Source organism: Rhipicephalus microplus, chromosome 4 (assembly GCF_043290135.1).
Source record: "Rhipicephalus microplus isolate Deutch F79 chromosome 4, USDA_Rmic, whole genome shotgun sequence".
Classification (NCBI taxonomy): domain Eukaryota; kingdom Metazoa; phylum Arthropoda; class Arachnida; order Ixodida; family Ixodidae; genus Rhipicephalus; species Rhipicephalus microplus.
In genome coordinates this window covers 61,337,108-61,350,095 of record NC_134703.1, presented here as the reverse complement: position 1 = coordinate 61,350,095, position 12,988 = coordinate 61,337,108, and the positions used below count along the sequence as shown (strand labels likewise).

Below are 12,988 nucleotides of genomic sequence, written 5' to 3'. Positions count from 1 at the left end.
GTGCATTGTAATGAAATGTTTCATTGAGTTGAGGCACTTTTGCAACTATAGTTTGAAAAGTGCCTACTTAACATCAATGCAACGTTTCACTGTAGTTTAGTAAGTGCTCAACCTTGTTTTTTTGTTTCACCACAATGCGACGTGGCGTTATATGTATGTCACCGCCAGTTGTTTCGCATAGTGCAAGCCAGGTGCTGAATTAGTTTGCAGCATTTCCTGCATTAGTTAAAAGTTTTGCACAAAGTCCCTGGCAGATTCTGCAAGGAACTGTCACTGAACTAGTTCTTAAAGGACATGACGCTTCAATAGAACCAGTTGTGATGGGCCACAACAGGTACATACATGTATAGGGTCACTTTCCCCATTACTCACGTCTTGGTGTTTGTTTGCGTAATACCACACATCGCATGAATACATGTCTGTATTCCACCCCCCGTGGTATCTAGAAGCTAGCTTTTCTGCAACGCCTTGTTGCAATGTGGCTGAGCTTTAAAAATTTCTGGGAGAGGGCTGATTGCATTATATTTGGAGGTTTAGCTCTGCATGACTCCAAATTAAACCCTAAATGCCTTGTCACTCAAACGTTTAAGGAAGCAACAACAAAATAATTGGGAGGATTCGTTGTACTCGTGCAAGCACAGTAGCCTTCGGCCACTGTGAGCAGTCGTGGAAGCTTTTTTATTTGATTATTTCGCAGTCGTTCTTGATAAAGTGTGCTTCTTAAAAAGAGGTGCCCCTCGGTGCGAGAAAGTGAAGCCAATGCGAGAGTGGTCGTGCGAAAAAGCATTTGGCTAGCGAGGCAGAACTTGTGCAAAATAATAATGGTAAGAAGTACGGCAGTATTCAGACTGGTCGCTTCTTGTTCTTCTTTTCGAGCTCTTCCATGGGTGTTGAGTCGTAGGGTCCGCAGATGTATTTCCCTTTGCAATTGTTGTCTTGTGATACCCAGCATTCGTAGACGGTGGCCGTAAAACGATCCGACGTCATGGCGTTTCCGTTCTCAGCATCTTCCTCCTGCGCCAACCAAGGCAAAAATTCAAATTTGTGTAAGGTTATCGAGCACCAACAAAGAAACATGTTGCTAACTTGCAGCCTGGACTAAAAACATCTGAATTCTCGCAATTCCACGTTTTTACTGCGGTGCCACATCATGTCATTGTGTATGTAAAACTTCAAGCAAGCCCCCCCCCCCCCCCCCTTATGGTGAAAGATAATCGGACAAGGTTTGAAGGGGTTGTTTGCTCGGTCCCAGAGCAAAATTGAAGATGACAGCAAAAAACCTTTGAGAGATACGGTCCTGTATGCTTTAATGAAATGTTTTCATGAATACACATGCGTTCGTCATTTTTACATAACCGGGAAAGCCTTTTGTGGAATTTAATGTGTTGAAAAATGGAAAGACGTTCTTCAAATGTTGATTACGAGGCACCTCACTGTGATAGCACTAAGAAATCATACACATATCTACATATTCTCGGAACTAAGGTTCATAAAAACTACTGCTTGAGAATTCTGTGGCGGAGAACAAGCTAAAAAAAAAGGTAGCGTTTCTCACGGAAGCAATAAAGTAGAACAGTTCTGTATTACATTCCAAACCACAATGGTTAGAGCTCATGAAGTGTAGTCTATTTAACGTGCTGACTTCAGTGTGATTGATATGTGGGGTTCAACGTCCCAAAACCACCATATGATTATGAGAGATGCCGTAGTGGAGGGCTCCGGAAATTTCGACCACCTGGGGTTCTTTAACGTGCACCCAAATCTGAGCACACGGGCCTACAACATTTCCGCCTCCATCGGAAATGCAGCCGGGATTCGATCCCGCGACCTGTGGGTTGACTTCAGTGTGCAATGATTTATCTAAGCATTACATTGTTGCTCACGCTGCAAAGTAGAGTAGGTGGTCGAAAGGCTGTGCCTTGGTGCCGAATGACTTTTATATGAATGGATGGAGTTTTGTAGCAGGTGTAAGCACTCACATTGAGCATTTCCTTGAAGCACTCATCCGCTCTGCTTATGTCGAGATTGTGAGTTTTGAGGTACTTCTTGTAGTCCTTGGCACATACTAGGCCGTCCTCTGGAAATGTAAAAAAAGAGTATGTCATTCTAACTAATTTTTAAAAAGGTGATTATCTAATCACGTTACGTAGTTGAAATGCGGGGTATTCCTGTGCGTCTGTCCGATTTTGAAAATGTATAAAAGATGAATTGATTAATAGTTTACATTGCGTCAACGTGCATTTTACACGCACACAAACGCACGCACACAAGCTGCCAAAAGCTGATCATGTCTCCCTTCGTAAGGAAAATTTATTATTTTTAGAATCTTTCCAAGTGTTTCTATGATTTGCAAGCTCTTTTCTAAGATTTTCTGCGTTGTATCATTGCCACTGTATGTTAATTTTCACTTTAATTATCCTACCTGTCACAAGCACTCTTTATGTCCATAAAGGCGTACAGGTGCCATCGTTGGCTGTTTTGGAATAGTTGCAACAGGAATAGTTGATAAAAAAACAAAAACATTGAAGGCTTGAGTAATCATCCAATCTATGAGTTGTTGAGCTGCTGCCGTGGAACTGCTGCCGTTCGTTGTGTTATATATTACTCTACGAATCAGAGTCCGTAGTGTGTAACAAAATCGCATCAATAACGTCAGTGAGGGTGGCAATTTGGGCTTGTTGCTATGGTAGCATGATAATATATGGTAGCGCAGACAAAGGGCACGTACAAGAGAAGGCGTTGTCTTGCATGCGCCTTCTTGTGTCCTTGCCCTTTGTCTGCGCTACAATTTATTATCACGCTTCGATAACACTACTGTTTCGAGCACTTAAAGGCAATTACTACGAGTAACGTCCGCCCTTACTGTTCGAGTCCATGATGAGGAAAAACAAATGCAGGTATTTCTGCAAAAAGTCCGGCAGGTCTTTGACGCTCTTGGTGCTTTTTCCAAGATTAGTGAAAAACTTGAGCCATTCGTCGAATTCCACGATGCGGTCCTGCGTGAAAGAGTTGCGTTGGACGCGCTTTAGACTGCGCTATAAAAATGACTGAACGACTGCACTTAACCCGGCTAGTAGACCATGATATTCATTGCTGAAAGTTACACTTCTATGTCGCTGAATTCCTTGCGAGCGTCAATAGTTGCTCGAACTACGTATATAACGTGCTGTTTTGAGTGTTCTTTCAGCTTTTACTTGAGAACCAACATATTTGGAATGATTTATTAATTCCTAAATTATCGATTTTATTCCAGAACTTTAGACAGGTTCAACGCAGGCTGTCCTGTCTTTTTTGTGTTCGTTCAGTTGCACTTGCTAAGATTCGCTGGTTCGATAGAACGGTGTGCGCGTAAAGGACGCAGTGAAGGGGCGTGCGCAACACATCCTAATCGTACGCCTGTAGTTCATGCGCATTTTCTCCCGAAATCGTTCTTCGCGAGCATTCTTTCCCGCAACATTGGTTTTGTTGAGGGAAAGCGACAGTTACAGCACTCTCGCTTTCTTTGCGAGGCAACCTACTTTGTTAAAGTCTGCGTGCTCCGTCAGTTCGTTCCACCATCGTTCGAGAATCGACTTCCACCTTTCGTAGACCTCCTTTTCGAGCTTGCCGTGGCGCTGCAACTTGGTGTAGTACTGAGGGGGAAAAAAGTCAGTTTCACTGCAAGGATGTAGCAATGAATGCGATAGCAACAAATTGTAATTTTATTCGAAGTGAGGCTGTCAGCTAATTATTTTGGGTGCGATCTCGCGCAACTCTACAAAACGTTGTTGTAAGAGAGTACAGCCGCTCCAGGCACACTTGTCACAGTTTCACCGCAAGAATGAAGCAATGAATGCGATAGCCACAAATTGTATTTTATGCGAAGTGAGGCTGTCCGCTAATTATTTTGAATGTGATTTCGCGCAACTTAACAAAACGCTGTTGTAAGAGAGTACAGCCGCTCCAGGCACGCTTTTCGCACCGTATCTTTGCGCTCAAGACGTGGCACGGAGGCGCGAGACGCTCGCTGACCGCTGCCGAGATAGCTGCAGATAACACGCGCGCCTGAGACGACCGCGCTCGTAAAATCAAACGTCTCAGTGGCTGCTCGTTCGTCATTCCGGCTCGTGCGCTGTTAACGGCGGGGAGAACATACGATGCGCTGGGGGATCTTATCAATTTGGACCTTATACGCGACATGACGGCAGAAACCCGTCGAGACTATCCATCAATTTCTATCGCAATGAAAGAGAAAAAAAAGGGATCTGATAGCAAATCGGCCATCGGATTTTGATTTTACATTTTCCGAAGCATTGCGATAGCATCACATTTTTGTCACTCGGAGCAAGTTTTGTGCCGGCTTACCTCGGCAATAATGTTGAAGTCGTCCCATGTCAATATTCCGTCTTTGTTAAAGTCTGAAATACAAAACGAATAAATAAATGCAGGCACTAAACACCCGGTGACTGTAGTTTTGATAGCTTCAAACTTTCATATTAGGCCAACATGTATTATTAGCTTGCAGTTATATGCGCGATGTAACAGTTACCGAAGGACGTCCAGAATACACCGTCAGTGCTGACGCCTGTAAGATTTGCACGTGACATCGAGAAACAAAAGCGCGGAAATTGTTTTAACGTGGCAGATTAGTTCTTTATTGAACACCTGTACCGAATAGAGTTACTAAAGAACAGTGCGGTACCTATAGTATTGGTGATCTACCAATGAAAATTGCGAAGTTGGTCGACTTTTTTTTTTTCGTAAATACGTTCAGAATATTTCTCTTTAAAAATTAACACAGTGGCTAGCATGTGGCGACGCGAAAGTCCGCTATGGTGGATTAGTATAGTTAATCTGCTCGGCTGCTGGACCGTTGGCCGCGGATTCGATCTCAGCCGCGGAGATGAAGTGATAAATTCCCTTCTACTGTGTAATCTCTGTGTACGTTAAAGAACGCTAGATGGTCGGAATTTTCGGGGCCCTCCACAACGGTGTCCCTCACAATCATATCGGGATTTCGGGACGTAAAATCTCAGATGTTGTTATGTTGTGGCATCACGATAGTCATAATAGTACGTTAGATGTCTCTCGCGCGCTTTTGGAGATAATCTAGCAGGAGATCATAAGCAGATCGGATTAACGTGCAGCGTTTCACGATAATATCGATTGCTGAGCTCTTGGCCACAATGGCACGAGTGAAAAATGCAACACGCAACAACACAGGATCAGCTGGCAATTCTAATTCCCGAGCGTAGGCGATTTGATTTATTGTGATATTTTTCGTTGCTTCAGCGTACCTAATTAGGCAGCAGAGCTTAATTACAAGAAAGGGGAGCAGTCGTATCAAATTAACGCATGTTTGTGCGGGGGTGGTGGGTGGAGGCTCATATGAGTTGCTCCTACGGCTTACTCTGCGACTGCGTGTTTCACGCCGGTCTACAAATTTCATTCGTTGCTATTTTTACACGTCGGAAAGAGCTAGGCAAAGCTGAGTCAATCAAAATATCGCAAAGCTAATTATGCGCTCCAAGTATTAAATTATGGCCTCAAATATTAAAATCTACTCAGTGTCCCGAATGCCTTGACCGTGATTGGTACCTAAATTGCAGTTTTGATTGCGCATGTCCGCACCCTTTCGTTTTCGCTAAGTTGCATAAGAGTGCGCATTCCGTCCGTATGTGTACTCCGCGGTTCGCATATGTATGAACAACTGTCGAACATCCAACGTGTGCGAGTGCGCACGCATATTTCGTTTAATTGAAGAGTCACTCACCCCAGAAATTGTGAAACGTGTACAGATGTCGGTGCCTGAAAACAGACATGTCGGCAGAGCCTGCGAATCACACCAAACGATATTTTCCGGAACAGTGGTATCTGGAAGTACAAGACACAGAAAAACGAAGCATGACGCCGCTCTGTTTAAGATAGAATTGCTCGTGTGGCCACCTGGATATTTCCACAGCATCACTGAGAATACCGTTTGCGTTACCAATCGTGACTATTTAGAGTAATTAAATGGGCACAGATTTAAGCAAGAGCCACGTGAAACAAGCGTGAAATCTGTCTTGTCGTTTCCGTTTTGCCTTTTTGCATGACAAAACAAAAGAGCAACTATAACTTAAGCAACCGAAATAGCAACGCAAGAAGTTGCTTTTGTACACATTTAAACCTCCTCACAGCGAGAGCCAGCGCTCCGTTCCTATGGCAACCACTGCGTTTCCATGGCAATTTGACGCTGCATTCATGCGCTTTGCCCCCAAAGACGTACAAGGGTATGAGCCGCGCAGCTAGCCGCGTACCTAGCTTTCAAATGCCCGTGGCAACTGCGGCACACAAAGCACGTTTGGAGATGTGCCAGTAGTTTGAGTTTCTGCCGCAATCAGACGGACTGTTTAGTTAGAGCGCGTCTATAAACAGGGTGTCTGACTCTGTCATTCGAGATAAGAATTGTCAGGTGTGCAAACTAAGCATTCATTTCACCATCCGCAAAACTTGGCGTAAGCGTATAAAGAAAGACGCACAATGAGTAATGCTTAAAATACGCGTGCCCTCGTGTTTATGCATGGAAAGAGTGATATGCCGTTGAACGCTGAAAAACCATCCATTGCAGAGTCGTAACGGGTTTTCACGGTCTCTGTCGAGGCCTCGGTTTTTTTGATGCTGCGTGTTCATGCCATTTGCTAACCACACCGCGATTGTTGCAACGTGCCACAGTCCAAGGAGTGCTCCAGCGTCCCACGCAAACTGTGTGCACGGTTTGCTTTCCTGGACGGACCGTGCGACATCTAAGCCACAAATAGCAGTAGAGCTGGCAAAAAGAACCAGAGTATACCGTGGCCAGCAGCCAGACCTGCCAGCCCTGACTTCACTGTTTGCATTGCTGTCGCATCAGAGATAATGAGGTAACAGTGTTCCGTTTCGAGTTTCGAACGACCATCTGTAAACTGACGGTTTTGCAACCGCTTCTTCATGAGTGTTGACGGCGGACGCGCATAGTAGTAGTATAGAGGCTAGAAGTTCCAGCCTCTATAGTAGTAAGTTGCCAACGCAGCTATCACAAGTTTTTGTAAAAGGGAGCAGCCACTCATGTTCTAAAACAGATGAGGAAAAATAACGCTGGCGATGAATGATGATTTCTCACTTGTGTCTCGTAAAGTGACTGCAGGCGCTGTTATATGTTATCAACTACGGTTTTTGTGCGACATGCGCACAAAATTGTTTGCAAAAGTACTGTATGGCCCTCTATGAACAAGGGTCGATTCGCGAAACATGGGAAAGGCCCTTGCCTTGCATTGGCCGCAGTAAGAGTCATGATGATGAAACTTGTAAGTGACTCAAAACGGCCGGCTCGTAATAAAATTACGGGCTACACGTGACGCCAAAACAGGCAAAAAATGTCTTCCACACTCGCTGCTATGGCTACAGGTGGCGCTGACTGACGCTCCCACGTTTAATTCACATATATACCGAAGAAAGGAGATGGCGGATGGCCGCCGTGTTTGCTCAGTTGGTCGAGCATTGGACGCGTTATTCGAAGGTAGCAGGTTCGCTCCCTGCCCACGGCAAGTGATGTTTTCGTCCACTTTTCTTTCTTCACATTTACATTACAACTACCTCATATAACATCTTCTATACTTTCTTTGGCATGATTGCCAGTTAGATCTTATCATTATTAGGTCTGACAAGGAAAGCGAGCCCTCAAGTGTACACTTATTTCCTTCATTAAAAGCTACATGGTGTTTTAATGCGTAATAATTCGCTAACTTAAGAGACGTCGCGTAACTCCAGAACAGACGTGTAACAGTAGTTAGGGCCAGTATACTGTGCTGATAGGTTGAGCTCGATTCACAGCCGGCTAATATGATAAGGTGAACGCGCCGTCGCTCTAATCAAAGGCAGAGCGTAGAAACCACGAAAAGGAATTATCTTTGTAAGAGGCGCCGCTACAGTATAGCAGCCTATTTTATGTGCCAGATTTCAACATTATAAATGTGACCGTGCGCCAAAAAACCGGGGCACCAAATTATTTACGCTAGGAATATGTGGGTATATGGATCAGAGAGAATATGGAATAGAAGTGCCTTTTAGATAAGAAGGTCTGGGGTTTGCATTTTTTCTGAATGAGGAACTGCGCCGTTAAGGTGATGCGTAGCTGCTGTAGGCTTGTGTGCTCAGATTTGGGTGCACATTAAAGAACCCCCGGTGGTCGAAATTCCTGGGACCCTCCACTGCGGCTTCTCTCGTAATCATATGGTGGTTTTGGGACGATAAACTCCACATATATTTCCACGACGTCGAATAGAGGTCTTGCCGCAGAGATCAAGATACCACAAGCAGGTGGTTCTCTTTAACAGAACGCGCAAGCGAGTTCTTTTTTTTCGTTCTTTCTGTAGTCTGTTACAGCACATGCATAACTCTCATCGTCTTTCTTGCCGCAAGCACGTGGCAATATCATCAAAGTGATGCATAGTACATCCTATGCGCGTCAGGCTCCCATGCCACGTGTGGGTTTGGAACGTTAAACCCCACATATCAATCAATCCAATCAATCATCCCATTCCATGTGTGCGAGGGTTGGGGTCAGTAAAATCGCCGTGCTTTCGTTGATTACGTTTCACTTGTGGCGATGTTCACCGTCGCCATGGCAGCACATTCGCTTTGCACACGCACGCGTCGAAATATGATAGTAAAGCGTGCTTCTCCTCACACAAAGCCTAAGTGTGGAGAAGCCAGCTTTACTGACTCTGTAACGGGTTACGCACGCGCAACTTTCGTGTGCATAATTCTGTTAGCAGTTGGCTATCATTCAGTTGACTCACCGCGGTAGCCTAACACGTGCATCGTGCTGTTGATCTCGTGTGCTCGAGATTGTATGCTGGGTATGGTGGCAACGTTTCAATGGGGGAAGGGGGGATGCAAAAAGAAAAGCCATGTGCTAGATTTACGTGCACGTAAAACAAAGAGAGAGACTACAAGGTGGTTGAAATCGATCCAAAGTCAGCTAGTACGGCATGCCTGCAAATCGTATAATTTGCCTGGTTCTCAAAGCAGGATTATTATTATTATTATTATTATTATTATTATTATTATTATTATTATTATTATTATTATTATTATTATTATTATTATTATTATTATTATTATTTTATAGTTCACACTGACACCGAGCACTGTATAAATAGATTGCTTGAAGCAGATATAGCAGTCATTACTCAGTTGAATCACGCGCAAATGCACTGAAGCCTGTTATAAACTACCGTAGACTGTGGCCCTTTCGTGCACCTGTCATTTACCTTTATTAAGCACTTCGCATTGTGTTTTCATGTTTGTGTTGACTTACGTTTCAGTCCTTTTCTTTCCTTTCTTTTCGGGCACGTTCGACTTGAGCAATTGTTTTGTTAATTTTAAACATTTATTTACTTTATTTATTTATTTATTTATTTATTTATTGATGTCACTGGTTTAGACATATTGACTCGCAAAGTAGGTGGGTGTCAATGTTACCTCAATGCTTTTGTGCAGAAAACAGCAGTTCATTAAAAAATGTAACCGAAGGAATGGTTTACCTCTTTATCTTATGTCTGAAGGCGCACAAAACTAAATTACTACTTCATTTCACAAGCATCCCAACTAGCTTTAGGACTAATTGTGTAGTCGGTGAGCGCATGCCCCTGCAATCTCATCAACTACAATTTGTCAGTTGCAACAAGTACCGTAACGTGATTACGTTACGGTGTTAACCGCGAATATATCACTTACTTAGTAGATTATATGTATTTTGATTGGAAGGTTAGTGCTAGTGGGCATGGACGAAAGAAAAGCGCACTGACACATAGACGGAAGTGTTTTAGCAACGGAAGCGCTCGTCCCAAGTATTCGCCCAAGAAACAACTCTCTTACAATTTATGTATATAGATTTTTCGGAAAGTATCCGTCGCTTCTTGTAACCAAACTCGATGACTGTCACAGTCAATTTGTTATTTTAAATTCTGTATTGTCTAAAAATAAACGAAAAAAAACATAGGTTATGTTATTAGGAAATGCTTGGACATGTGACTGCATGTCTTTCTCTTTCCTCTCTCTCTTTCAACCTCCCTCTTCTCATTCTCACGTGTAGGATAGCAAACCGGCTGTCCTGGACTGAACAACCTTCCTACCTTTCCTTCTCTACCATTTATTTTCTCTCTTGGACATGTGCTTTACGGGATGCATGCGTTTTTTTAAATGGCGCGCCAGGGTAAGTTTACCGTGTTCGAGTCGTGAAAACAAACGTAGGTTGAATCTGAGAAGGAGAAAAAAACGAAAGGCAGGGTGCTTATGTTTCGCATCGCTAGCGCCACCCAGAACGCGCGATCCAGGAATAATCTCGCCTCGGCGGGCGGTGATTTTGTGTGCGTTTGTATTTCGGCGCCTTGTCGACACGAGAAATTCAACCAGCCGCGCCTCGCAGTCACACCATGGAGGCCTGACGTGGCCCTTGGCACGCGTCCACTCGCACGTTCAGCGATTCCGTGCAATAGATTCCGTGCAATAGATTTTTTTTTCGTGAGCAAGCAACCCGCTTGTGTGTTTACCACGATCTGAAGGCGACGAGTCAGCCATTCGACGTATGTCACTTCAAAAAAAAAAAAAAAAAAAAAAACTGACCAGGGGTTTTCACACGCGTAATGCGTCGATTGCGGGTTTGCGTCCGGCCGGTAGCGTGTTGCTTCTTTCGTTTACTTGCATTTCCGTTTACATCATCACTGCTACACTTCAAGTACACTCCACGTTATCCGAAGGCTTCGTCCCTTTTTGTTTCATCCACTTTAATTTCTCGACACTTATATACATAGTTAAAGGTACAAATAATGTACCCTGCTTCCGTCATTGTATGTTACTTTCATTAGGTTGTACATCACAAGGAAAACGGGCACTAGATCAATCCCCGTTGCTTCGTTCTCTACAAATAACATCACACGTGCTTTCCTTCTCTTGTCTTCGTATTGTTTAAACAACGGGACTCTCGATCTATTTGTCCTTTTTAATTCATGCCTGTAGGCTTGTAATTGGTCTTCCTGGAACCCACTGGCACAACGAATACGGTTTGAAAGCAAAATACTTCTATTTTATTGCTTCTTTCAAGGCTTGTTGCATTGGTGTAAATTATAAGGGGGGGGGGTCATGGGGGTCCGGAACCCCTTATGCTCGGGGGGAAGGAACCCTTTCACAGTGTCCCCCCACCCCCGAGAATCAGTTTAGAGCGTCCCATGTTTCAATCAGTTCACAGTTAAGGATAGCGCATTCAACTTTTTTCGAGCTTATTATCTTTAGATTGAGCCCTACATCTGTGTTCAATAACCCTCAGTTGGGACTATGAAAATCGCAAATGCCACGCGACTGGTTCAAGGAAGACTGGAGTACAACGCATTTGCTTGAGCTTGGACCCGAGGTTCATTTTTAAAAAAAGCTTGTTTCAAAGCATGAATTAATAAGTAACTAAATATACAACCAATATTTAAAAAAAAACAAAATGGCCGCCGTGCTCAGCTTTCCGTCTCCTTTTGTGATTTGCCTGTATTTACACCACCGCTCGTATGAATAAACGTCCTCGTAGGAGGCTTCACGCTTGCGTAGCACTGCACAGAACTACAGTTGCTAAGGCGAATCGCGACACAGTCAGCCTTGCTTTTGGTTCCGCTCCCGTGCATGCACGGAACAACCTACGTAACAATAGCAACTGAAGAACAGTGGATATCATGGTATACCTCTAAACATCTTAAAGCAGTCATAAATGCACGCGTTAGTCACTGAATTATTACGGTGCATGTCAACAAGCTGGATATTTTAATCAGCAAATTGGTGAAGAAGAAACTATTGCTTCTATAGCAGGTGGGTTTTCTGGGCGCGATGGTACATGATTACATGTTTGAAACTTGCTAGAACCCTTCACGTGCCATTATTACTTTTTTCATTCCTTGTACATTTTTGAGCACAGTCATTCACAAATTGCCTTACTTCGGGACCATCTACGTTGCACGACGCAAGAAACTGCGATGATCACGGGTGTTCAGTCAATCAGCCGGCGACTATCACGATTGCTCAAATTTACAACCATGAACTCACGAAAGAGGAAGGATTAGGAAAATATGTGGCAATTCTCATATGATCCTATTTGAACAGTTTAATAAACGTTTGGACAGTCTACGCGCAGAATTTTCAGTGTAACTGCGAGAGAGCTAAATTTAAGCAGACAATCAGCGGTTAGTTCACGTACGCCGAACATTCCTTCATACGCTAGCCATCACACATACGCCTACGCCGGGTTTCTGAATATATAACGCAGTTTCGGAGACTGTAGTGCGGTTTAGTTGGAGCAACTGTTAGAAGGCTCCGTCGGCATGCCTTAGCGCGCTTTTGTTGTCGAAATAATTAACCCAAGTGGTCAGAATCAATTCAGGTACTTGAAAATGGCACCTTCCACTTGAACGCGCATCAAATGGACTGAATGGGCAGCTTGGCCTGACATACGCCGTTCAGTTGAAACACGTGCTTCTGGAGTTAAAATGCCTTAAGCTTATTCTGAGGGAAATGTCTAATGAATGACAATTTGCGTAAACGCCATTGTTTAATTATATTATTGGTTCTAATGTAGAAACATGAAGTACAACTTGATCTTTTTGAAAAACAAAACTCATGGGAACTATTTCTTTACAGCACTTTGAGAACTCTAAAAGAAATTCTTTAAAATGCGAAACATGCAGTACTAGTGGTACATGACTCACCCGTGAACACAAATTGCTACTTTGCATGAAAAGAAAATATTCGCGTAGTGGTGGACTTACTGTGGATCTTCCGTAGCTGGATGAATTCCGCGCTGCGACTGAGCTTCGAATGCTCTCCAAGCGAGCTCAGCTCTGCCTTACCGCTGCGGATAGGCGGCGTGCTTATTTCGGGGAGTTTATTTTGGTTCCGCGACCCTCCCCGTGCATTCTCCGCCCGTTTGCTCAGATTTTGGCTTTTTCGCCGA

At 43.8% G+C, this 12,988-nt stretch overlaps 1 protein-coding gene across 1 annotated transcript; it reads right to left on the bottom strand.

The window, feature by feature from the left end:
* Positions 1–608: 608 nt before the first annotated feature.
* Positions 609–12,924, bottom strand: LOC119172036 (sarcoplasmic calcium-binding proteins I, III, and IV). The gene is made up of 7 exons (XM_037423006.2): positions 12,804–12,924; positions 5,753–5,853; positions 4,345–4,397; positions 3,519–3,632; positions 2,864–2,996; positions 1,980–2,077; positions 609–1,014 (listed from the first exon to the last, which is right to left on the bottom strand). Exons 2-7 carry the CDS (start codon positions 5,799–5,801, stop codon positions 844–846), a joined length of 618 nt encoding a protein of 205 aa, XP_037278903.2. The 5' UTR covers positions 5,802–5,853; positions 12,804–12,924; the 3' UTR covers positions 609–843.
* Between the last annotated feature and the right edge of the window lie 64 nt (positions 12,925–12,988).